Genomic DNA, 26755 nt, shown 5'->3' with positions numbered 1-26755 from the left:
CCTAGGCCTATATTTATGGCACTGCAATTGCAATGGGTTTAAGGAGATAGGATTGGGACAGGTAAGGAACAAAGGCAGGAACATACTGACCCTTGGTATTAACATGTTGTATTAGGACAGTTTGAACAATAGCATGCAGTTACAATAGGTCTGCTGAAATAAGGTAAGGTACAGTTGCAATGCATTGCCCCATACTACCAAAAATTAAATACTGAAAAAGCACATACAGTGCTCATTTAGTCTTTATTTGGATTATTTCTGGGTAGTTTACACTGCTGTTTAACTGGGTTAATAAATTATTATGTGAACCATCAATTTAACTAATTTTGGTCTAAACAGGCAACATCAGAGATCCCTGAAATCAACAGAAGTCTCTTCACTGAATTCACTCAGTTCAGAAATGGATTCAGTTTATATAACAATATAGTAATAACAATGGAAACTACTGTATACAAATTCTTGGTCTGTAAAATCTACTTTGACTATCATTGTATTGCAGAATACTTTTTTTCACAATTCAAGTATGTTGTATTATTAATTTTTCCAGTCTTCTTGCTAAATGAGGTTTTCATTCAAAATAGGTCATTTTGCATCAATAAGCTGTCATTGAATTAATACCAAGAATTGTGGAAAGATTTGGAAAATCCACTCTAAAATGTGTATGGAGCTCTACATCACACCACATTGTGCTAACTGAATATGTGCCAAAAAAAAAGAAAGCATCAACATCTTAGAGAAAAAAAATTCTGGTGAGCTAGACCTGAACCTTTTAGATAGGCTTCAATGCCCCTGCAGTTATGTATAAACAAGTGGGAGACCTTTGTTTAGGTATATAAACCCATTTGCATCCAGTGTTCATCCAACAAAATATCTGACAAGCACCATATTGTGGAGACTTTTTACATCTACATCAATAACACAGAGAGAAAGTTGTTTACATATCAAGATCTTTCAGTGTGGGTCTGCAAAGGATGTTAAAAAATAGAATTCCAAGTCTTTCCAGTTTCCTCTCATAATTCTATTTATGCATGATCAAAAATAAAATAAAGAGGAAAAGAATGTCATTTCCGTAAATTAAATTTCCTGAAATACGAAAATATGAAGACAAGTCAGAGGAATGCAGTTATGAAACTATCTAATGAACATGAGGGGAGATCATTTTCCTTCCCTGCCCTTTCACATAACTTCCATTACTGAATTATAATGAGACAAACTGACATCAAATGGATTACACACTGTAAATGCCCTGTTTACTTTCCACCAAGTAAATGCCCTGTTTACTTTCCACCATAATCTTCACACCACGTTATTCTGGAAAAATCCACAAGACTACAGACTATATTCATAGTCATACGAGATGTAGCCAGGTTTCCAGTAGCTTCCAAGCATTCAGGGCATCCCTGCAATTCCAATAGTAAAAGCACAGATTGGAACTCTGGTGATAGCAAACCACACTGTAGGGCATTGATCCCTTTGATACAGCAAAAATCAATGGACTAAAGAAATCAAACAAGCTAAGCCCCAAAATATTAAATATTATGCTCTAGAGAGACAATTCAAAAGACAACAGAATCTGAAAATGTACTATTGACAAATCTACGCAATACTTTCTTAAAAGATGTGTCTATATTCCAGCTATAATTTAATCTGGTCAGTTTACATATTTTTTCATGTACTTCAAAAGGGCAGAGTGGATTTTTTTTTCTTTCTCTGAAAGGCAATGAGCTCCAGATTTGTAGCCAGAGTTTTTCAGTCTTAAAAAACAGAGAAGCAGGTCCAAAAAATAGGGGTTTTGCCAGGCATCAAAAATAAGTTTAGTTAATCCACTTCTGTGAGTTAGGTCATTCTACGTTTCAGCTCTGATATAAGTGAAACAGAGAGATGGGCTGGTTTAGGGCACAAGAGCTTGGAGTTCAGTGTCAGATATCTCATTGACTTCCATGATCTTTTCTAGATGTTCCATGTACCGAGAATAGTCTTGCAAAAAATGTGGCACCCTCATGTTTTCAGTCATTCCTAAATCCTTCAGGCGATCCACATCCTCATATGAAACCTAGACATCAGGGGAAAAAATAATTCCAGGCTAACCTTATTTTAAAGCATCTAATTTCTCTAAACATGCTTTTACTTTTAGCTGTAGCCCCATATGGTACTTCAGCATGAAACCAAAATTGGAAGTAAACCTTCTAACTAAAATAAAGTACAACACAGGAGAAACCAGTAGGTGGCAGCACCTGGCCAACCTTGTCTAGTCTTGGAAGCTACGTGGCACTGGACCTCATCAGTACTTAAAAGAGAGACTACCATAGAACAGCAGGGCTGTAGGTAGACTAGAAAGTTGAAAACTATCCCCAAAGAAGACTGTGGTGAATCACTTCTATAATACTGTGAAAAAAGTGCTTCCTGGACTTATATATATATATAAGTCCAGTAAGTCACTGGGAAAGAAGCTCAACTCAAAGGAGACATTATTTTAATCCCAATTTAAGATGGTCACAATGGAATGGAATGCTGTCCTATTTTTCCAGGGGAACTAAAACCATCCAACATTTTTTCAGTAGACCTAAAATCATTTCAGGAGATTATAAAACCTTGCTATACCAGTATTAAAAGCAAATTTACCCACATCACAGCTATCTGTGGAGCAGATAAAATCAGGACTCCAGAAGCAGGCGCTTACAAAGATAACTTCCTCTTCTTCCAACAGTCAAAGTCTTGGACCAGCAGACCTCTTCTGGACTTAGACCTTGGAGGAAGAGGAGGATATTTCTCTCCATCCTTCTCTGTCTCAGTAGTAGTAACAAGTTGTCCCTTCTATCTCCTCAAACAATTCTAGCCTAAGGAAGGTTTTAAGAAGGAAACAGAAAGTATCCCATTTTGTATTCTCCTGAAATAAAGTGGGATGGTTTCATGTAAAGTAATTTTATCTTTCCAGTGATTTTAGGGTCTATGACCATGGATTAATCCAGGGATATCACAAACAGCAGGAAAAGGCTCAGGACACCTGACAGTATTAACACAAACATCACTATTAACTTAAACCAAGAAGGCCCTACTCAGAAGAAAAATAGAAATGAGTATTACTAAAAAGCCTGGGAGCTGCATAAAAGCAAGAGGAATAGGTGGGTGTTGAATTAGTAAATGTACTAACTAAATGTTTGCCATTTCTCTTTAAGGGTATTTAAGCCCTAGACTTCTTCAGTTGACAGACAAAACAGGTCATTAGACTTCTTCAGATGAGCCATGAACAATTTCAACATTTCCCAATTCCTGAAACCAAAATATCATCTATAATATTTTCAACATGTTCACTATTCTTCTGATTATTCTATACTTGCATGTCAGTTGCTTCCAGTCTTAATAGTATGTTTGTACTGGAAACAGACAGACTCCATTTAGGTTGACATTTTCTCATCCAGCCATTTACTCACCTTTCCTAGAGCTGTCAATAAGTAGAAATCAATAGAGTGTCGGTATCTCAGAATTCGCAGGATGCCATCCAAGTAGACCTGATCTTTACTAAAGCACCCTAAAAGAATCAGAAATCATGGTGGAGACTGTAACTTTTAAAAATGTAAAATATTTACTACTCTATGGCAGCATCAAAAAAGAATCATTTATCTTTGAATTTAAAAGAAAAATAAAACAAAAATGTCACACTTGCTTACTTGGGAATAAATCCCTTTGAAGTAGTTGGATTTAAAGCTGCAATACAAAGGATTGTGTTGTAAGACTGCAATCCCAAACAAACTTACTCAAGATTAAGTCCCATTGAACTTAGTGACTAAACCACATATAGAATCCAGAGGTATATTAGAAGATTAATACTTCAATCCATATCCTACCTAAGAGATTTAGCTATACCCCAAGTAAATCATACAAAAGGAACTAAGAATAAACTTTAACTCCTAAAATCTGCTGCTGTAAGATGAATCAACCATTATGGCAAAAAATAAGAGTTTGAGGTAAGACGTCTTGTGATTATTCGTTTACATAGAGGTTTACAACCAGGATGCTAATACTCTTAAATCTAAGCATTTCATCATAAATTAGATTTATCAATGAGGGGAGAATTCCCTTTACTGACATCCAGGACAACACTACAATCATGCTGTTGAAGAAAGTCATCTATGATTGTGAAGATCAAAAATCTCCATAGAATTCTCTTCACATAGTCATTACAAAACTTCATTCTAAATAACTGCAACTACATCTTGTGCTGCCTTATTCCCCAGAAGATGCCTTCTCTTCTGACTTTTATTGGTAAAGGATGCTTTCTGTACTAAGGGGAATGTTCATCTCTTGCTGGCATCCCCCTGAAGTCCCATCTTCAAAGAAAACCTGCAAGCGAAAGACAAAAGAAAGCTTACCTGGTTGTGAAGTATCAGTCCAGCCCCTCTTGGCTCGAACACAATAATCCCACCTAGTACTGGGGTCCGTGACAAATCTCCCAATGTCCTGAAAGAGCTGACTGAAGGACATTTGGCTGGCTTGGTAGACAGTGTAGTACAAAAGGGCAGCCCGCCACAGGAAAGGATCTTTTCGAAGCAGAACACTGTGAATGCTGGCCAGGCCTTCCTCAGTGGGGTTGATGGGTTTTAACCCATGCTTTCGGCGCCCGCTCCAGTTGTTCCATATTTGGCTGTTGTTGTTAATGCCCCTAAGATAATGAGTTCCTGTAAGAGTGCACCAACATACATATAGGCAATGTCAAAAAGATTACTGCAAACCAAAGCATAAATGAATTGGGCCAAACTTAAAACGGTAACGGGTGAACTCTGGTTCACACTCTGTGCCTTTCTCTTGGTGATGATGGATGGATGGATGGATAGATTACTCTGAGCCCATTTTTCTGGCCACAAGAATAACTTGCTACTTTCTGGCACAGCTGTTCCTTTCTTTGAAAGGAGGCTACCATGGTGATCACATGACCACAGGACGCTGCAACAGTCATAAATGCAAACTGGTTGCCAAGCACCCAAATGATGATCACATGACCGTGGGGACATTGCAACAGTCATAAGTGTGAGAACCAGTCATAAGTAATTTTTTCAACACCGTTGTAAGTCCGAACCATCACCAAACGAATGGTTGTTAAGTGAGGACTATCTGTAGATGGTCAAAGATACCATAATATTGACTTAATTGATAAAAAGATAAGGCAAATATGTTTTTATAGAACAAAGCAAACAGACTCAGCAACAAAAGGGAAAAAAATCTTATACCACTGCCTTCATATGAACTCTTCACTGAAATTATTACAGGTGGTCCTCGATTAACGATGACTCATTCAGCGACCATTCGAACTGGCAATGGCTTTGAAGAAGTGGTACTTATGACCATTCCTCAGTGTTCCAGCCCTTGCAGTGTCCCCATGGTCACATGATCACAATCTCGGTGCTCAGTGCCCAGCTTACAATTATGATGTTGCAGCACCCCATGGTCATATGGTCTCCATTTGTGACCCTCTTTACCAGCTTCCAACAAGCAAAGTCAATGGGGAAGCTGGCAGGAGGTTGTAAATGGAGACCACATGACATTCCCGCTTAATGACCTGAAGTGATTCACTTCATGACAGCTCCTGGGACTGCTGGAATTGCAATCACTAAGTGGTGCAACCAACTGCCATAGTAAACCATGGACTACCTGTACTATGCTTTGCTGGTGGATTAAAAAGCTCTCTCATCCAGAGCTGTGCACATGTTGGGAGTTATTCACAAGAAGTACCTCATACTTTGCGTGAGTCCAGCACTTCTCTGTTCATCACTAAAGTAGCCTGAGTATTTTCAGGCTTCTGTATAGCCTGAAAAAAAAAGTTCTGCTGCTGCTACTTAAGGAATCCATCCATTAAAGTTTAGGCAACTCTTAAAGCAGTGCTACTTTTTTTTAAGGTTCAGGCAGAAACCTGAAAAAACTCAGGCTATTTTAGTGATGAACAGAGAGGTGCTGCACTCACATGAGCTCCAAAGCAATTCTTCAGAGTCCTTTTTACATGAACTCTTAACTTTCCTCCTGCTCCATCAATTATAGGCTATTGCAACTGTGAAACTGCTTTTTCTTCCTGCCAAGGAGACAGAATTCTTCAGTGGCCATCAGCCACTAAAAAGACTTCTGAGGATAATAAGAAACTATATAATTTTGACTGACCAAATGCACAAGCAGTTTCTCTTAAATGCCAGTTTATTTTAGCAAGAATAGTAGGCTGTTACATTTAGTGGGTTACGACCATTATTTAAAAAAGGTATTCTGATACTTTGCAAAAGCCAGTTGCCAGCCCACTTTTGCAGAAGCAATCCAAACATGGAAGTAGCATACAGGATTTGTATTTGCATATGCACAGATATACAGGCAAGTAAGGACATGTGTTTAATTTTCCCTATGCCTGCTAATTCCATCTGCAATCCTCCTTAGCCATTTTTTCATAGCTGGAGCGCTTTGGGTTGGGGAAAACTCAAGCAGGATAACTATTACATACCTATTTCATGCCTGAGCATCCCTTCTAGCCAATGTTCCCTTGCAGTGGAAATATTGATGGTAAGAGTTGGACGGCCATTCACCACAGTCATTGAGGCCCGAGAAAGCAAGTCTTCAGAAAGGTGAACCACAATCTGAGGCAGACAGACAGACAAACCATAGAAGATAAAAAGTATCCCAGTTGTACTCACAGTTTTCATTCAATAAAATATGCACTCCTTTTCTATAAAAATTACCCTATTTCATTCACTTTTGGTGGTAGATAATACAGTAGTTCAATTTTTCTCTTTGTTTGGCAGGTTTATATTGCATATTTCCTTCAAAAACTCAATGCAGCATCATAGCATTTTCTCCTCCATTTCTTTCACCCAACCCTGTGAACTAGGCTGGGCTGAAATAAAGGCATTGATCTACAGTGGATGTGTTCACACAGCATTTTATTTATTGTTTATTCTAAAGTCCCCTTTTCAGGAGAGATGGGCAGTGGTAGAAATTTGAAATATATATATATATATGTGTGTATAAATAAAATGGTAGTTCCTGCATCATGTGGTCATCACTCTTTAGAGCTATCTGGTCACCTGTTAGTAATTTATGTATGTCACCTGTGAGAATGATGGGCTACAATGAGACTACAATTAGGAATGCTGGATAAACTGAGACTCTCTACTTCAAAGGAATGCTTCAAAAGTGACCCAACCTCGCCCAGGCAGCCTTCTTTCACCATATACTTTCGGACATGATTCCAGATGCGACTCCTGGGCAGCAGGCTTCCTCCAGTGGACTGCTCAAAATTTTCATAGCTTCCGTATTTTTGCAAAGTGAGTTCCATAATTCTAATGGCCTGTGACAAAAGAACAGTAGACACAAATGTTAAATAAGCTAGACCTTCTAATGGGAGGTCACAGTGACTGTGTTTGCTCTTGGCTGGGAATTACATGTGTCACAAAAGCAGGCTGCCCATATAGAGGCTTCTTCCAGTGATGAACAGGCATCTGAGTTACCTTTTCAAAAATGTCTATGCTGATCTGAAGGCAACATGTCTGAATATACCATTAACATTGTTTAGATACTACTCCTAGTAACTCTGATAATGGTCCTCTGCTCTCATTACACCACCTATAAATGGTAATGTGAATCTATCTTGGAGTCCCTGCATATGAGGTTTGTCTCATTTACTTCAAAAGAGGGGGCAGCTCCATTGAAAAGAGACACAAACCAAGAGCAGTCCTCTCTTACTAAAGGGAATGCACCTGCCTTTGTGGTATGGCAAATGACATACTGTTCCATATTCACATTATATCCCATGACTATGAGAAGTTTCTCTCACATCTACAAATGTTGACATGTAAACCTATGAAATGTTTGATACTAAAAGGAAAATATGTTTCCTGCTATGAAGGAAGTGCCATTGCATTTTGTAACAAGGGACCTAAATAATTCAGAATGATAATTCTCCAGTTTCCAAAGCAAACTCCTAGAATATTGATAGCCATTTATAATGCTCATTACTTATTACACATATCTATGATTTCTATTGAACAATCATTTCATTTAAACAGACTGTTCCCTTTAATATTTTATCTTCTGATCTAATCCTTCATTGTGCTATCTTGTTTTTTCAGAGGGAACAAAGGATACCACGAGGTAGAAAACAACAAAAGATACAGATAGTGTTTCCAAATGATCAGTATCGGTAATCTAATATCTTTTGGTTTCTAATGAAATTAAATTGTAACATTAAACTAGATTTCACAAAAGCAGGAATGTTTGTTTAAACCTGACCTATTCCAATCATGTTTTTAAGGTTGGAAGGCTTGACTGTAAAGCAAAAGTGGTGCATGTGTAGGAAGAGTTAAAACTCTTCCCCACTTTAACACACTGCTAAGCCCCTTAGTTTGCCTTTCCCAGATCAGAACTATTTTCCTTTCAAAATCCAAGAGGTGGAAAAAGTGCTGAAGGCTATGTAATCTACTCAGTGCATTAAATCTAGAGCTGTATCATTCCCGAGAGATGGTTGACTAGGCCTTGCTTGTGAAGGCACAAAAAAAGTAGGGAGAATTATTTTTCATTTTAAAATGGATTAAAGAATGGATAAACTCTTTCCTAATATACAATTTTTAAATGATGCATTAAAATGGTTTAAGAAAAGTATTTATATAATCCTGTCCACTTTTAATGCCCCAAATAATATTTAAAAACTACTAACAGAAGACTTTTATGCAAGACTAACTACCCCATCAGGGCATTACAACCGGTGACCACAGAGGACAATGCTGGACTCACAAATGCATGAAAAATTATGTATTGCTTGCTCTGAGGGCAATGTTTTCACAAAAACTTTAGTCCAAGGCTTCTCACACTGTGAGTCATGAACCGCCCCCCACCCATCAAGAATCACTGAGCAAATTAGGAAGTCACAATTTTTTTGACCAACCTATCAGTCCTGGATAGTCAAAACTTGAGCAATGTCAAAACTAACTTTGGGTTTTGGTCCCTGCTTTGCAAGCCTGAAAAAGTGGAGAAGCCCCACAATATATAGATTATAATGTAAATGTTAGAAACTAAGAGGTATATATCTCTCTTGCTCAGCGCTTATCCCAACAAAACTCCCATGAGTTTTATTCATGGGAGGATTACAGCTGTGCAACTCCTGCCTTGGTCCATCTTTGCTCAGAGGCCCATTTCCTCTTGTTGGCTTTTGATCTCGAAGTTGCTAGTGTTCTGTGGTCCATTGGGAATGGTAACAGACATTGGTAGCAGCCTCCATTTATTTCTTTAAGACATACAGGATACTGTAGAAGTTCACTAGATATAGTTCCATTATTCCCAGAGAAATAAGTATAAGGTTGCTGCCCTGAGATGAAGCCATTAAATTACCAGCAAACAGTAAATTCAATCTAGAAATCCCTGTCAAAAATGAGACTGGCATAAAATGGGGCAACTTTAATGAAATTTGCAGAACCAGACCGAATTAGAGTAAACTGCTGAAAGAGGCAGATGCTGAAGCCCTCCTGAATTCTATTTCTTGGGTCAAAAGTTTAAAACATAAAACTTATCCTGGCTGAAAACTATCTCACCATTGTTATCAAAGTAGAGTTCAGTTGACAAAGTAGTTAGCTTCTATATATAGACTGATGAAGGGGCATCATCTTGCTCTTTGTCTTCCCTGCCAAAGCCCTGCTTATTGAAAGGTTTAAAGGGCAGCCTGCTGAATTTTACCTCCTTTTACTACTGAAGAACATAGTCCCTAATACTCAGCACAAGCTGTGAGATTCTGCTTCAAGGCTATACAAAAACACATAAAAGTCCATGAAAGTCTTACGGACAAAAAACATCAGCCGGTTTAAAAAGACAAATTTTACATTTTATCTTATTTTAATATTTTAAAGATTGTACGTCACAAAATTATTTACTGTTTTTACCTTATTTCTGATCTTTTTAAGTGCACCTAACCAAAGGTTTTACAGTAGTAAACAAAGTGGACAGCTTCACAGATAATAGGTTTTATAGGTTTAGTTATTTAGATTAATTTTACAGGTTTTATGGGTTCTATGTCTACAATTTATTTACTTATTCATTTATCTATATACATATGGCTTAGGATTATGGTTATATGCATAGGGACGTTTATTACAATGTTTTTCTTTCTTTTCTGTACTGATCACAACTGAGTATAATAAAGTATTCATTCGTTTACAGGAAACGAAATATCTGGCAATTTCCAACACATAATATGATGGCCCTAAGAATTCTATTATTATCACTACTGCCCTTTTCCAATGAAAAACTGGAGAGTAAGGTTCACAGTGAGAGGAAGTCAGTAGCTTTGCAATGTTTTTCCCCAAAAGGTCCAGTGGGCAGGAGGGTCAGGAAAGCAGAAAGGACAGTAGAAGCAATCTCCTGATGGGGCCTAAGATTCAGGCCCCAAAGTCCTGGTAGAACTGGAACCAGTAAGGGAAGTTGGCAAGGAAAGTATGGGTTGATGTGTGAGGGATGCTTCATTTCCTTTCATTGCTGCTTTGCTCAGCTTGCTTGGTTTTACATCTGCTCCTGTTCTCTCTCTCTTGCTCAGGTTTTTTGTTAACTTTGCTGTATAGATCTCAGTCTCCTGTAATTTGATACAGCTGACATATTTTGTCATGTCTTTACTTTATTCAGCAGTATCCTAAGAATGTGCCAGAAAAATCAAGATGGTGGCCATGATGATGTGATTGTGAAATGCATGTGTGCACTGCATTGCTGACCCCAGCTCACCCCTGTACCTGAGTCTGAGACACCTTCGCTTTCTCCCTCAGAAGCCTAAGCAAAAGGTATGGGTGTCTGCGAGGTTACATCAAACATCATGACACAGATTATGTAATTATTCCATTTGCATGGTGATGCGCATGTTCTTGTTTTGATGTCACCATTTCTTGTTACAGAGGCCACTGTCAACAGAGGCCCTGATTAAGACTTCCACTTTTTAAAATGGAAAGGAAAGCCGCAGAGTTCCCTCTGTTGTGGCATCCTGCTTTTCAAATGCTCTTCCCTAGTCAGATCATCTCCCTTCTAGGCTAACAGACCTAACGAAAGAGTAGGAGGTATGGGGAAAGCAGAAAACCTGAATCAGAAAGAATGATGCATGAGAAATAGGTAGAGCAAAAGTATATTTACCTGCTTAAGAAATAAGTTGGATGCTTGGCTGTGCTTTTCAAGTACACTGGGCAGGGCAGAACTTGCATATTCGAACTGTGGATTAGAGGTAAAATCTGATTTGAAGAACTTTATCTTCTCCCTCTCCACATTGGAAGGCTTGATGGCAGTGAGGATACAGAACTTTCGACCAGTGGCATCTCCTTCTTTTAAGTAGCTTTTAGATGCCTGTAGCTGTTTGGGCTTTCCTAGGCTAAAGGAAAAATGCCTTTTTGATTTGTTCTTGGGCGGAGTTGACAATCCTATGCTGCTCCCTGTCACGGAAATACTGTGTGCTAACTTAAGCCCATTACGGAGCGAGCTGGAGATGAAAAAGGAGGGCTGCCTTTTGAAACAGCACCACCCATTTTGGGGTATGAGCAGTGGTAACTTAACCTTGTGGCGCTCACTGCGTGAGCCATGAGCAAGTTTGGTAGACTTCCGGAGTCTCTTGTGGTGGGCTGATGAATGCTTCTGGTGTTTTTTTTCCTCTTTGCTTTGCAGCAAAACATTGTAGCTGCTTGTCCCTGTGGTGAAGTTGTCCTTAAGGACGCAGGACTTAATGCTTCTGGTTTCATTCTTACAAAGGAATTTCTGTTCTTCAGGCTTCAAGAGGGACTTCTTGGAGAGCTCTCGCTCTGGCCAGTGAAGCTTTTCTGAATTAAAAAAATAGACAAACGATTCAATACATAATAAAGGTTTTTCTAGATTTTAACAAGTAATGTGAATGCAGGCACAGAAATACACAAAAGAATTTTTAATATGAAAATATACACATCTCTAAGAAATTTGGACTGTGGCACTTCCATACACAATTATCAACATTAGTGCAACAAAAAAAGTACATAGGCTGGATTTGCCTCTTTTAAAATTTGCCTACTGTCTTTTAAAAATACAGAACTGGAAGCTTTTTGGATTTTCCTCATTATGTTAACATACTGAATTTGTCATAAACATTCCTGTGTAAGTGCATGACTCTATGAAACAGGAAAATTGCCTTGCCTACTTTAATAAACAATAATTTAAAAACACTCATTTGCTCCATGATTTTAAAAACTCACATGGGAAATAAAGATATCCATGGGGGGGGGGGGAACAGCAAAATTAGTTGCATGCTATGTCATGATGTCATATAAAGCCGGCTGGGTGACCCTGGGCCAGGCCCTCTCTCTCAGCCCAACTCACCTCACAGGGTTGCTGTTGTGGGGAAAAGAGGAGGAGGAAGGAGTATTAGGTACGTTCGCCACCCTGAGTTATTTATAAAAATAATAAAGGTGGGATAGAAAATAAATAAATAAATATAGACATATGAAAGGGGTAAAGCTTGCACTGTAACATATGGGGCTCATTTTATCTTTTTTGCAAAATGATCAGATTCTGCAGATTCTTCCAGCAGGAAAAGTGATATTGACAAGATTAAGCTTTCCCAGTCGGGATGCCCTCTGTACACCTTCCATTCTTTCAAAATTCCTCAGCTAGCATGGCCATTAAGTCTCCTTTAAATTTCCACCCATTTCTTTTCCCATGTTTGACCCTGGAAAGGAAACATGTTCACAAACATACTTCCAGAGGAGACCCTCAGTTTTAAAAATAATGGCCATTTTTCTGCACTGGTTCAGTGTCACATCCAAGCTCAAGCACTCCTTGCATGGGGAGATGGGGGGAATGTGGCAGGAAAATTACTTGGGGAGCATATTGCACACTAAAGTCATTTTTTTTTCAGCCTCAGGATTTTAGAGACTTAATGCTTTTGCCACAGGAAAAGGAAAAAAAAAATATTACAAACACAGTATTGAAACATATCAATAAGGTCAACCTCCTTTTGTTATTTGAGGGAAAATAAATTGAACTGATTCTTCCTGTTGTTATAGTTCCTACTCAAGAATATGCATATTTTGATTTCCAGTTCACTAACTGTGAATGTAAACAGAGCAGGTATTGCATTAACAACACGTTTGGATCATATCCTGTAATAATATAATTAACTCTAGTTCCTGCCTATACACCTATCTAGCACAGAGTGCCTGTTGTATTAATTAGATGGTTATCCTATTCAGGATAAACTTACAGAACATTGCAGTTATAGAAAATACTAATAACTGCTGAGATAAATGTAGTATGCATCTACTTAGAGGTGCTCCTGCTCTCTTATTCTTCCCCTGAGTTATCTTTGATTTGTTCATTGTTGAAATTCATAGTATGCAATATGCTCAGCACAAGAATCAATGTTGCTTAGTAAAATACATTCATGACTATCGTATGGTATCATAAGACATCTTTCCACTCTGTAACAACAAAATGGCGGAAGTCACACATGGGCCAAGTAATAACATGATGGTCTGCTCATGTAAATACTGTATCTTATTCACTATTAAAAACAAACCATAATTTATCATATTGTACAAATGCAAGGAATTATTTAATTCCTTGGTTATAGCTATGAATTGGTTTATTATTGTAACCACAGATTATAACACAGTCATAACATACAAAGCATAAAGCAAAACCCCCCCAATTGATGAAACTATTACAACCCTGAACATCTGTCTAGCGTTTTAAGACTAATATGACTACAAAAATGTATAAAGCTAAACATAAAACTACAACCTAACCAAAGGTCTAGAAAATCTAATTGGTACATATTTCTAATTAAAAAAAATAACATCTGGAAAACGGCCACTTGATAATTAATATAAGGGAACACATCCACTTGAAAGAGAACAGAAGTGAAAGTCATCTGACCTATATCTCAAGAATGATCATAGCTGCAGTTCAGAAACAAGAGCAAGAGAAAGGGCTGATATGGGTGTAATGCCAAACCAGAATTTATGGTATGAGAACAATCACAATCAGCCAATATAGAGCTCAGAACAACCAAAACATGTTTACTGTGAAATAAATCCCAATAAATCCACTGCTGCTTACTACTGAGTAAGCATGCTTAGAATTACAAATATACTCCCTTACGTGGAAGGGAGATCCACAAAACACAATGGAACTTCAGAGAATTATAAGATTAGATGAAGAATTTGTGTGATGGGTTGCTAATTTACACACTCTCTTGCATCTCCCATCTTGGTGTATTTACACATATTTTCCAGTCTCTAGGCCACACCATCTTGTTCTTCTATATTTGTCAGTATAAAGCTGTAGCACTTCAGATGTCTCTTTTCCTGCAGCTTTAAATATTTATTTCATCTGTACCTTGTTCTTTCCTATTTGACAGCTGATCAATTGCCCATCATGCCTCTCTTTTTGTGGAGTTGATTCATGAATAAATTCTCTCTGCAAATATTTCTTTTATTCTATAATCATGTTTATAAAGAGTTTCAGTAGAGTCACTCCATCTTCCTTCAACCTTACATGACTCTATTAGATCATTTCCATGACTACTCTTAAGTATTCCTACCCTAGCAGTAATTTTCCTCTGATTTCTCTGATATTCTTAAAAATAACTCATTTTCTTGTTATATTTCTCTATTAGTTAACATTCTGGATTAAGAGCTTTCCTTGTCCTTTCTTGCTGGATGTTGGAAATCAGCATTTTGTCGCTGTACATCCTTGTTCCCTAAGGTTTTCATCTTCTTTCTTTGGCTATCAAGACAGCTTCTGAAAGCCACTAGGAGATTTTTCTCTTTCAAATTCAGGAAATATTTTTTGGCTTTGGTTTTCCTAATGTCTCCTTGCTCTTCCACAGCTCTTCAGGTTCTCTTTTACATATATTGAATACATTTAACCCATTCTTTATATTGATCTTACACTTTGACAATGTTCTGTAGGTCAAATCATGCCAGCAACTTGCTGTTTTCAATTTTCTATGTTTAAGCCATATACTTAACACCTATGATCTATGGTCTATTCCACAATCTGCACCTGGAAGGGACCAGCTAACTGGGTGCACTTTTCCATATTCTGCTTCCTAATGTGTACTTTATTTAATTCTGATGCTGTCCATCCAGTGATAACCAAGTAGTGAGTCTGTATTTATGTTACTTGAAGCAGGTGTTAGCAATGAACAAAAATTTCTCTTCACCAAAGTTTATTAACCTAACTTCTGCATTATTGTGTTTACTCAATGACAATAATTGCAAGTTCCTCCATTTCTCTAACTTTTGCATTCCAATGACCCATTAGTTGTACTACATCCATACTAGATGTTACATTTAGCATCTCATGCAATTTACCTTACCATACCATTCCTCAGCGTTCTACCACTGCATCTACAATAAGTGAATAACATTGATACTCCCTAGATATCCACTAATTCTAATAGAGATGACTGACAGAGTTACAGCCAACTTAATTATGTTAATTATTAATTATGTCCTTTTTAGTATCATTGCTACTCCATTCCCTTTTATAGTCTCATGACCTAATATATCATTTAATCACCTCAGTTTACCTACATCCACTAGTTTCCTAAAAACATCTAATTTATACTTCATTTCAACTTTGGCAATTTCATGTTTTCCTTGGTTTGTGATTATCACTCTGATGAGGTGGAAAAACTCAGTAGATTCAGTGATCCTGAGAGCAACACTGATGGAAATACAAACTCTTGGTAGGATCACTTTCCTGGTGAGACCAAAAGGGAAGGAATGAAGCTAAGAGCAAATCATACCAAGAGTGAGGACAATCTGCAGGCCAGTCCATCTAGAACAGTAAAAATCAAACCTGAAAGAAGGCAATGTACAGCATTTTATTTTGTAGCCAAGAAACATGTTTGAACAGTTGGGTGCCAAATATGAGATCTCCCTCCTCAGGAGGCCTTCTTCTAACTATCAGGCCTTCTTCTAATCATTGGAGCTGACAATGTGGCCAGACCAAAGCCACAAGGAAGTCTGTTCAATGATAGTGCCAGTCTTCCTTATTTTACAAGGACACATGCAACTGGAACATTTGCAGTATTACAGAACTTAGATATATAAATTCTGTAATGAGAGAGAGAGAGAAGGAGGGTATATATACACAAAGAGAGAGAGAGAGAGACCCAGTGTTTACAAGTTCTTGCAATACATGCAACCTGTTCAAAGAAGCTTCTTAAAGGCAGAGTAATTTAGTACAGGAATGAGCTGGAAACCCCAAGAAACTTCATCTCTCTCCTGAAATCCTATCCCACTCAGAGAAAGCTATTCTACCTTCTATACAAAGGAGAAAATGAAGCAAAATGTCTTCCTCTGGACACAGAAGAAGGGAACTGATTTGGCTTAGAGTTACCAGAGCTGCGTTGCAAACATCCAGACAAGCATTAGATGACAGCAAACAGATACACAATACTCCAAATCTTCGATGACATGTAGTAGTCTGGATGTTTGTAGCCCAGAACTGGTAGCCCTAATGTGGTTGCAAACAAAGACAGTTTCTCTCCTCATATCCAGCATGACTATTCATTTACCTGTTTGTGCACAAGAAGGAAAGGAAATGATCTATCCACATCACTTTCTCCATGTCAGATCCCACAGTTTTCCTGTCTATGCACAGAGAAAAGGGTCTCCTCTTTTTTCTGTGCAGACAGATCAATGGTTGTTTATACAGATTTACATGAGTGTGTGTGTGTGTGAGAGAGAGAGAAAAGATAACCTATGTCTCAGACCATGGTAATGGTACCTTTGTGATGATGGTATCTCTGTGCCAAAAAAAAAAAATCACACTAATCTTGAAAATAATAAAGCAATCAGGTATTTAACTGAGAAAACAATTCCCAGTTCCAAATAAATGATGCACTGTTTTTAACCACTACTATGCAGACTTGATATATTTTCAATTAAACCAAGCCCCACATTACTCTACCCATCAAAAGAGCCCATGGGACTGACATAATTGCTCTCTAATGGATTTAAATTCATGCCAGAAATGACACATTGCCACACTGAACTTAAAGCCTCGATCTATTTGGGGTGGACCCATTTGAAATCAATGGGACAAGTGAGCCAGGATTAATTTGAACCCTATTTCAATAGGGTTTGTCGGACTGCAGTAATTGACGCTAAATCCAAACCCTCCCCCGGCCATCCCGTTTCATCACAAATCCTACGATAAGGATCTGACGGATGAGGAAACAAAGACCGTGCGGCACTATTACTCACCAGTGACACGAATAGACTCAAGCATCCTTCGGCACGTGAGTTGTGGGTTGCAGAGGGATCTCTCCTCCCCACTCTTTCCCAGGGCACGGTCCGAAAATCTCAGGGGCAGTTCCAATGGGCAACTGGATAGGCGCGACCAAGGGGAACTAGGGAGAGGAGTTCCCGGGCTTCCGCGAAGACTGAAGCCCAGAAACAAGGCGCTGAGCAGCAACAGCAATTAGAAAGGGCGCCTCTGCTCCGGGGAGAGGCTAGACTGACTCCCTTTCGCTCCTCGCCGGCCGCTTCTTATAAGGGGGCATTGGAATCGTCAGTAACTGCTGGCTGGGCTAGTTGCTAGGACACCCCCATTTCCCGCAAATCACAGAACAGCCCCGTAGGGGAAGGACAGCACGAAAGTTTGCAGATGCGCAGTGCGCCCATACCTCAGAATCTCATCGGAGACCACATTTCCCAGTATACAATGCGCCAAGGGACATATGTGAGTACGCTGGGAATTGCAGGCACCGTAAATGGAGTGTGGATGGATCCAGGAGCAAGCAACGACTGTTCTGCTTATGGTCGCCTAAATGTGCTAATTCGCCTGAATGTTGATTAGTCTTCCTGTACCGAATGTCTTCCAGATTCGTTTGATTTAATCTCCCATAAATTGGGGATTATGGGACTGGAGTTGAAGTCCATTGCAAATGGAATGCAACTGGCTGGGAAGTCTTTCTATCAGTGGACAGGAAGGATATTGTCGTGCTCGGAAAGGTGCAGCCGGAAGCCCGGGACCTATGCTCCTTGGTAATTGATTGATCCGTTCATCTGTTTTAGAAAGCTAGCATGTTACAGTTGTTATGGAACCCTTTCATGGGATAAGCATAATCCCATGAACTGATTCTAAGATCAATATTGGGGAAAAGAACCGACGCTTTAGTTATAGACAAATTATAATGCTATTAAAATATTTGGAATGTATTGTCTACAAGCTGCTTCAGAAAGATTTCGTTTCCGATGGTGTTTTTAAAGCAAGCTTTTAGTTCGTATATTTATGACTATAATCCAACTTTTCCCAACCTGATGACCTCTAGATGGGTGGAGCCCAAAAGTCTCAGCATATCTAGAGGACACAAGGTTGGGGAAGGCTAAAATATGCGAACTTGGAACAGTGATGAATAGAATAAATCCAGGTAGTTTCCCTGCTGTTTACTGCCTCTTCCAGTTATTATCAGAAACATACTAAGTATGTAAACCATTCATATTAATTTCCCAAGTATAAACACAGTAGATAACAGTTTTTCTTACCAAGAAATGTGGGCTTTGCTGCATCAAATTTCAATAAATACGTCCTAATGGATATAAGGTAGTACTGGGGAATTTGAGTCCAGCAACACTTGGATAACTACAGTTCCAGTCAGCTTTTAAGCACTGGATGAGGTGGGTGGAGCTGAAAGGAGCTGTGATCCCCTTGTATGGGAATCTTGCCCTTAGACTGGTTTGATTCATATCCTGCCTTTCCTCCAGGGCTCAGTGTGACTTCATATGGATCTCTCTTCATTTTATTAGCAACTTGGGAGGTCTGAACTTGCCCAGTGAGCACATGCTGCATCTTTATATCAAACACACTTTCAGGTCTAAAATGGTAAACTCTGAAGAATACAGCAGCATCCCAGAATCCAGCCAACCTGCCTTTGCCTTGGGAGCTGCTGCCACAGACTTTGGCAGTGTGAATGATTCAGAAGGGTACCTTACAAACCCTTTACTTCAGCATGGCTGCTTCAAGAACCCCCTCATGTCATCTGCTTGCACAGACAAAATACCTCTCTGGTGCCCACAGCCCTACTAAAAAGCTATCGAATGAATTTCCCTTGAGCTTTATCCTGAAATGAAGATTCTACATTCAGAACACCCTTCGGCTCAAATTGTATGCATCTCAGTCATTTACCAAAGACTCCTGGCATGTCTTCTTTTTTAAACCCTGTGTACCAAATGGCAGCACTTGGATGGGTACAGGAGCTAAGCAGAGTAGGTTGAACCTTCTTGGCACTTGAATGGGAGACCACCATAGAATAGCAGGGCTGTAGGCTAGACCAGAAAGTAAAACAAAATCCTGCAAGACAATGGCAAACCATTTCCATATTGCTACCAAGAAAACACATACAGAGATATGTTCATGAGCTCCCCAGGAATCAAACTTGACTTGTGGGACACTTTTACCTGAAGTTAATTCAGTGAGATCCATGAGTCCTCTGAACCAGTTCTTTTAATATGCACTGGCAATCTTGCTCATACATAATGATGGCCTCAGACTATATTCTTTTGCAGACTTGTTCTTGGATGAATCAAGGGTGTTGTGTCATCAGTCAATCATAAATACTTTTTTTTTCCTGGAAGCAGCTTTGTACTTTGGGAACCTCCAAGGCGTGAATAAAACTCCTGAAGAGAATGAAAGGGCTAAATATTATTGCCTTATGACTTCACATTTCTTTATTGTGATATGAATATTTATAGAAGTTTGAATCAGCACATTTTATACTTAGCACTGATTTATGTATTTTTAAATAGAATTTTTATTGTCTCTTTTTATAGTCATGTATTAGTGTAATCAGAATAAAAAAAATAGCACAATCTCTGGCCTTCACTGGATGAACATAAATCCAGATTGTTGTAAAAAATGTAATTAACGGGACAGGAGAGGAAGTAGATTCTTCATTTGCAGAACTGGAAGAGAAAAACCTTTCTCTTCCACCCATCAATCAGTCAAATATAATAGTCCATGTATCACAGTGAATTACCACAGTCTGTTAGGTGGCAGAGTTTTGTTCCAGGGAGGTACAAAATTTTTACTGACCTGGAGATGCACAGATGGTGCACTGACCAATGTAGCATAAAATAGTATTGCTTAAACATGTAGAATCAAAGAAGACCTGAAGTACAGCGTTAGATTATTTACGTATATAAAAGATGGCCATGACAAAATCTTCCTGTGGTTGACAGTTCTACAGGCTGGTTTACCTGCTATTGCTTCATTTTAGCTTTAGTTGTTTCCATGGTTGCAATATTGTACAGCTACCATGATTAAGAAAATGGCTGAAACTCTTTCCATGAAAGTAAGTGGTTGATACTTGGCTGTGTTAACTAATCCTAATGTAGTCCAGATAATCTTCAGTATATGGATGCTGCCACCAAAATAGCATAGCAGAATAGGCTTGTTGCAATTGCCAACTACAAATAATTAGAATAGCTACTATTTCATATTAATAGCAAGGCTTTTCTGCAAGGTTGCAGTGGTCCTGAATATGGTTGATGGAGAAAAGGACATTTTGGACTAAAAGTTAAGGGCATGGTAATACGTATATGTGGATACTTTCCTCCTCTTTCACAGAATAAATTATTTTCAGGGAGGAATGACAACTGCAGACCCTAGTGGCAATTGCAGTGCTTTCATTAGCTTCATGGGCCAGCCACCATTTTCATTTCCCAGAATTCTACATTATATTGGGAGCATTACAGAAAATGAAAATGGAACCAATGTTTTCAGACTGTTATTTTTAAAAAAACCACTCAGTTGTAAGCTCCTCTAGGGCCCTGCCAACTGCCTAAGAATGTACCACGGTAAATTTAGCAAAATTTGAGCAACAGGTTGGAGAGACAAGTTCAAGGTAGATATCCAACAAGCATGGGAATTGTGAAGTGTCATGTTCTTTTTTATAAGAATTTTATTTAGTTTAAAGCAAAGATATAAACTACAAAAAAGAAAAAAACTACAAAAAGAAAAAAAGTGAGGAAACAGAAAATGAAAATTTTCTGTGAAGTGTCCTGTTCTCACAACCTCCCTTAGCCCTAAAAACTGTTCCTCCACAGAAACCCTGACCTATGAAGGGCTATATTTAAACAAATGTTTTTCATCTAGTTTCCCACATTCCACCTTTTTTTTCCCTGGCATTTTCAATCATCTTGCTACCTCAGGGGTACTGCTCAATCTTAGGCAAATGCAAGCCACACACAGACAGTAAACATATATAGAATTGCAGCTTTGCAGTGTTGCATTATTCATGCAACGTCATGAGACAGATATGCTCCCAAGCCTGGTTCAAGATCACCTTTAGCCACTGGAACTCAATGGGTGTCTTGGGGCTAGTCACCTTCTCTCAGCTCAGCCTAGCTCACTGGATTGTCATGGGAAGAATTTGGATGAAGGAGTACTACATATGCTGCCTCGAACTCCTGGAGGAAAGAATTAGAAATCTAATAAACGTTTACCCTGGTACCTGATACCCATATCAAGGTTGGTGTTTTTTGCTTTCTTTTTTGTTGTCTAACTTGCTTAGAGCTAGGATGGGCTGCTCGAGGTCCCCAAATTCCCCTTTTGCATCTTCCTGAAATCCGTCTGAGTGCCAATACAATTGCTGAAAATCAGCAGCATATATTTCACATAATTTTGATGAGGGAAACAATACAAAGTCTAAAATAGGTGTTAACAGTTTTTCTTTTAGAAATCCAATTCTCCCAAATCCAAAAATTCCAAGCCACACCAAAATGCACATAGTGGCTTTGTCCACTTCATGTCATTATGCTTCTTTAGAGCAGCTTCCCCTTCCAAAGTAAATGGTTAAGTGGTGCCCTCAGCCACCAAAAGATTGTCTAAAAACCCAGTTGCCTTGAAACTTCCCCCCAAAGCTTTATCCTGGGTAAAATGTACAAGATCTGGTTCAAGTCTTTCTGCATCTGCTGGGCAGTGATATGTTATAGGTTAAAGGTAAAGGTAAAGGTTTCCCTTGACGTAAAGTCCAGTCGTGTCCGACTCTAGGGGGCGGTGCTCATCTCCGTTTCTAAGCCTTGGAGCCGGCGTTGTCCATAGGACACTTCCAGGTCATGTGGCCAGCATGACGACACGGAACGCCGTTACCTTCCCGCCGAAGCGGTACCAATTGATCTACTCACATTTGCATGTTTTCGAACTGCTTGGTGTGCAGGAGCTGGGACGAGCAACGGGAGCTCACCCCGCCGCGCGGTTTCGAACCGCCGACCTTCCGATCAGCAGCTCAGCGGTTTAACCCGCAGCGCCACCGCGTCCCTATGTTATAGGTTACTTAGAGGGAAATTGATGCCATGTAGAATTTAAAGGATTTTGGAAGGGGCTACAAGTGTAGGCACAACTTAGAAAATGTGTTTTTGTATGTTGCAGCTGCAAAGATTGCTAACAATAACATGGTGATGGAGCCTCTGTTTGCTCTCTGTCTCACATTAGAAGCCTGTTGTCAGAATTGCTTCTGAATGTAACATAGTACTCTAAGCAGTTTCATACTTTTGCCTCATACTGTACACAGATGCCCAAGGATTTTCCCTGTCTGTAACCAATCTGAAAATGAAGCTGTTCCCATGCCCTTTGTCCTGGAACTCAAAATTATAACTGAGTTCTTAATTTCATCTTTAACACTATTGATTGTGGTCTTCTGGCCCATCCTTTTTATCTATCAGTCATGAAGACAGACATTGGGAATCAAGGAAAAGAACATCTATAGTTGACAAGTAGTGAGAACAGGAAGGAGGTAAGAGGGAGTAGCAGCAGAAAAATACATCAAGGTGGTTGCAGGCAAATGAGCAGAGGGCAAATGAGGTATAGAGACAGCATCAAGAATGCAAATGGTCCGAAAAGACCAACTTTGATGGAGGCTTTGAAGTTTAGTAAAGTAGGTTGGGAGTTCTAGGGACAGGTAGAACCCCTTAGATATGTACGCCACAGGTTATGGATCTTTTCTGTAGCACTTTTTTCCAGTGCTATTTAGTAAACATTATCCAATCTATCTTCCTCTGCTAGGACTACTGGGGACAATATACTGGCCCACATCATGTGCAAAGGGATAGGTGTAGCAACCATATCTTCTGTCCCCTTGAACTTGTGAGTGAGAAGGAATAAAACTAAGCTCTAATTACTGACCGGATACAGGTTTGTGATAATTATTCTTCACTTTAGAAGAAAATACCCGTTTCTTGGAGGGCAGTTCATCAATTTTGTTACTCCATGTATGCCTGTGTACACATGGAAATTCATGTATAAACAGAGGTTGTGTGGTAACACAATTTTTCTTTTTCTTTTCTTGGCATTCAATTAGTGATATTGAATAGTTATGACAAACAAATTATTTGGAGTTATAGTGACATATATGGGTATAGTTATAGTGGCATATAAAGGTGAATTTTAAAAGTCATAGTCTTGTAATCTGGTATGTTGATGTAGAATTCTTACTATTTTTCTGATAGCAAAACACAAGCAAAAGTAAAAACTGTACAGCATTACAAAATTGCTTGTATTATATCTAAAACTGCTTGGCCACATATTAATACCTGTAAATGTTTTTCTAAAAAATACATTTAAATGTAATTCTTATTTTTCCCCAGTTAATATAGATCCAGAGTTTGGCTTCTGTATTTCTGAAGGTTAACACTGTTTGAAAACTGCAGTTTGAAAAGTCATCATTCCTATTCAACGGTTAAGAGTGTTATGAACCTTATAAGGATATGTTTTTTTATGTTGTGCCTTACTGTAAGACAACTGTTATCTATCTCCATTCGACTATATTTTTTAAATTTAAACACATTAATAAATCACATTCAGGCTCAAATATAGGCCAGAAGTTACAAAATTATTATATTTGTTTCATGTGTAGGCCTGTGTATATGCATTAACAGTGTTCTTAAACTAAAAATAAAGAATGAATGTTACCTCTTTAATGTGAAGCTGCCCAAATTTGAAATAATTTTTTAAATAAATTGTGCTCTCCCAGGGAACCCTGGTTGAGAAACCCTGGCTTAGAGAATGCAAATATTATTTCTTTTAGACTACTGCCCTATGAACATCAATATGTAAGACCCATTGAAATGAATAGGACTTCTGAATGTATAGCACTGCATTGTTAATTTTTTATAGCAGGAGTACTTTATCAGAACAAGTTTGATAAAGTGGCATGCTAGTGGCCACATTTCAAAAAGTAGGTGAAGTCAAGACAAAAAAAAAATGGAGATCTAGGACAAAAACCATATTTGATTAAATACAAAATAGTTAGCATAATTACTCCTTGTGTATGTAATAAAATGTCCCCTTCAGTAACATTAAAAATTATAATTACCCTAACTTTTACAAGGGCTCTGAGAACTAAGCCATGACTTTCAAGGCTGCATGCAACCCTGGATTAAGTTGTGAATTCTCTGCTCTTTAAAAATGCTTTTAGCTTGGTTTTAAGGCATTTCTGTCTGGGAAGAGCAGCTTTCACTGCAAACACTTTTTTAAAAACCTACAATTTTTTGTTCTGTTTAGATTCAAATTCAGGTATCAATTTAGGGCATACATTTCCACTCTTCAAACTAGATTACCAGAGGATACCTAGAAGTAAATATGACTTACCTGAGCACAATGAATCTATTTCATTAAATGAAAATAACAATCTCTCATATAAACACAGTATTTTCTTGATTGTATGAAGCCCAGGATTGAAAGAATAACATTCTGTTCCTCCCTGCTCTCCTCTCCATCCAAGTCCAGTAACAAAGAATTTTTTCAAGCTATTATTTTGAACACACAAGTTCCTTTGCTTTTTTCTTTTTGTATTGTGTATACTGAAGTATTAAACCACAATGTGGAAAGTCACCATTGGGAGCAGGCTCAGGGTCCTCATTATAGCAGTTAGCAGTGCTGATAAGCCCTCCTAACTGAAACTCATTAACTAAGTTTCCAGCCATGTAACTGACACTGTGTCTCCTTTTCTAGAACATTATGCTAGAGCTTCTATGATGTCATCTTATGACTTCATCCTACTACATTTAAAACTTCAATAATATGCTTTCACTAAATCCATGCTACTGAAAACATGGGATTGTGTTTGGCAAGTAAGTAGTTACCTCAAGTAAAATGACACAGCGGAAACTGATGTGCGCTAAGAAAACGTCTCCTTTCCTTTGGAATTCTAAAGATGGCCAATGAAAACTCAAGATTAAATTAAACTATGCCGTGTAAAGCATTTTATTCAAAGATTCAGCAAAAGTGAAAAAGGAAGAATTGTGGTAAATTAGCTGGAATCTGCCCTTCTCTTTCACTAATCAGTTTGATATAATTGTAAACCGGTTCTGATCTCAAATTGAGCTTTTATACTTTTTACATAATTGTATTTCCAGTCATTCATGGAAATGCTAGGAAAGAAAAAGCTGCTTGACAGCTGCAACACACTGCCTTTGAAGTCAGCTTGGAAACTAAAGCTGGTGCAGAATGTTGTTATATTAATATAGGCAACCTACTTCTGCAGAATTACTCCTATTCTGAGGTTATGGCAATGGTTGCCGTAACCTTAGAATAGGAGGTTATGGCAACCATTGGCTTCCTGGGCTAATTCAATGTGCTGGTTACCACCTATAAAACCTTATATGGCATAACACAAGGCTACATTGGGGACCACCTTGTTAACTGTAATTATGCCCATCCAACCCAAATATTGAGAGTGGGCCTGCTAAAGAGTCCATCCCTCACATGACTATGAGGCGTGTGGGCTAAAAGGCAGGCCTTTTTAATAATTTCAGTTCTGCAAGCCTTTGGCTCACAGCACAATTGCTGATGTCCATCTGAATGTAGTACTCTTGATTAGTTGACATTGTTTTTTTATCAGGTCAAGTATGTTGTTTTTACCTTGTTGTGTACCAATGCTTTTTAATTGGGATGGTCAATATGACAGGTCAAAATAACCACGGCAGCATATTATAAACCACATTAAAAAACCAAAATTGATGGTGCATGTGCAGGCAAGTGATTACAGAGGTCACACTTATTGGTTACTATTGCATAGTGGATGAACAAAGCACATCCACTACTGTATCCTTCTTTTGTTGATGGGGCAATCTTTCCAACTTAGGAAAATATTATTCAGCACTAGCATTATGTTGCTAATATATATAAGATCCTACCATTAGTAGTAAAGAAGATATTGCTCTAATTATTAAATGTACTCCAGTATGCTTATTACTGGATCATTTAAAAATATTTTTAGAGTATCTTCATTCTGGGACATGCTACAGTACATACAACATAACTTTATATGTATATTTGTATAAAAATTAAATATGTTAGCTTCAGATTCCTAAATGATTCCAGTACCCTGAAGTACTAGTACCGTACGGGTTGTCCCATCCAGGTCCAAACGAAATCACAAAACATAAGGAACCCTAAAGTTATACAGGATTGCAACTGGGATTTCCTCTACTTCTGAAGTTCTAAAACCACTCCATGCAAAGGCCCTTTTTTAAGAGGCCGCCAATTTCATAAACAGAACAGGACCCACTACCATAGGACGCCACGATAAACGTCCGTCCTAAAAGCGCGGCTGTAAAATGAGAAGACGCAACGGAACCTGGGGAATGTGGCTTGTGAATCACTGGCTAAAAATCCTGTCGATCATTCTCTTCACTTTCCTACGGTCGCTTTGCCGCATTAGCCGTTTCGCAGAGTTCGGTTGAACCTCTGCTTTAGAGGGCGAAAATGCTCATGACAAGGCGGT

At 38.5% G+C, this 26755-nt stretch overlaps 1 protein-coding gene across 4 annotated transcripts; it reads right to left on the bottom strand.

Moving 5' to 3' along the window:
* Positions 1–1276: 1276 nt before the first annotated feature.
* Positions 1277–26713, bottom strand: MATCAP2 (microtubule associated tyrosine carboxypeptidase 2). Of its 4 annotated transcripts, XM_063304039.1 has the most exons (8): positions 26609–26713; positions 19431–19649; positions 11131–11804; positions 7175–7318; positions 6476–6608; positions 4371–4676; positions 3432–3529; positions 1277–2053 (listed from the first exon to the last, which is right to left on the bottom strand). In XM_063304039.1, exons 2-8 carry the CDS (start codon positions 19453–19455, stop codon positions 1892–1894), a joined length of 1542 nt encoding a protein of 513 aa, XP_063160109.1. In that variant the 5' UTR covers positions 19456–19649; positions 26609–26713; the 3' UTR covers positions 1277–1891. The 4 variants fall into 4 exon arrangements, with proteins under 4 accessions (XP_063160109.1, XP_063160108.1, XP_063160107.1 ...); XM_063304038.1 differs by lacking the exon at positions 26609–26713 and having other exon boundaries at positions 19431–19749; XM_063304037.1 differs by lacking the exons at positions 19431–19649; positions 26609–26713 and adding an exon at positions 17235–17665.
* Between the last annotated feature and the right edge of the window lie 42 nt (positions 26714–26755).

Source organism: Candoia aspera, chromosome 4 (genome assembly GCF_035149785.1).
Source record: "Candoia aspera isolate rCanAsp1 chromosome 4, rCanAsp1.hap2, whole genome shotgun sequence".
Taxonomy (NCBI): Eukaryota; Metazoa; Chordata; class Lepidosauria; order Squamata; family Boidae; genus Candoia; species Candoia aspera.
This window is presented reverse-complemented; position numbering and strand designations above follow the sequence as displayed.

Coding starts and splice junctions, on each gene's coding strand:
- MATCAP2 (XM_063304039.1), bottom strand. CDS start 19,455: ATGGATCTCACTGAATTAACTTCAG. Junction 3,530..4,370: donor GACTGATACTTCACAACCAG/GTAAGCTTTCTT, acceptor TGATTCTTTTAG/GGTGCTTTAGTAAAGATCAG. Junction 2,054..3,431: donor TATTGACAGCTCTAGGAAAG/GTGAGTAAATGG, acceptor CCTGATGTCTAG/GTTTCATATGAGGATGTGGA.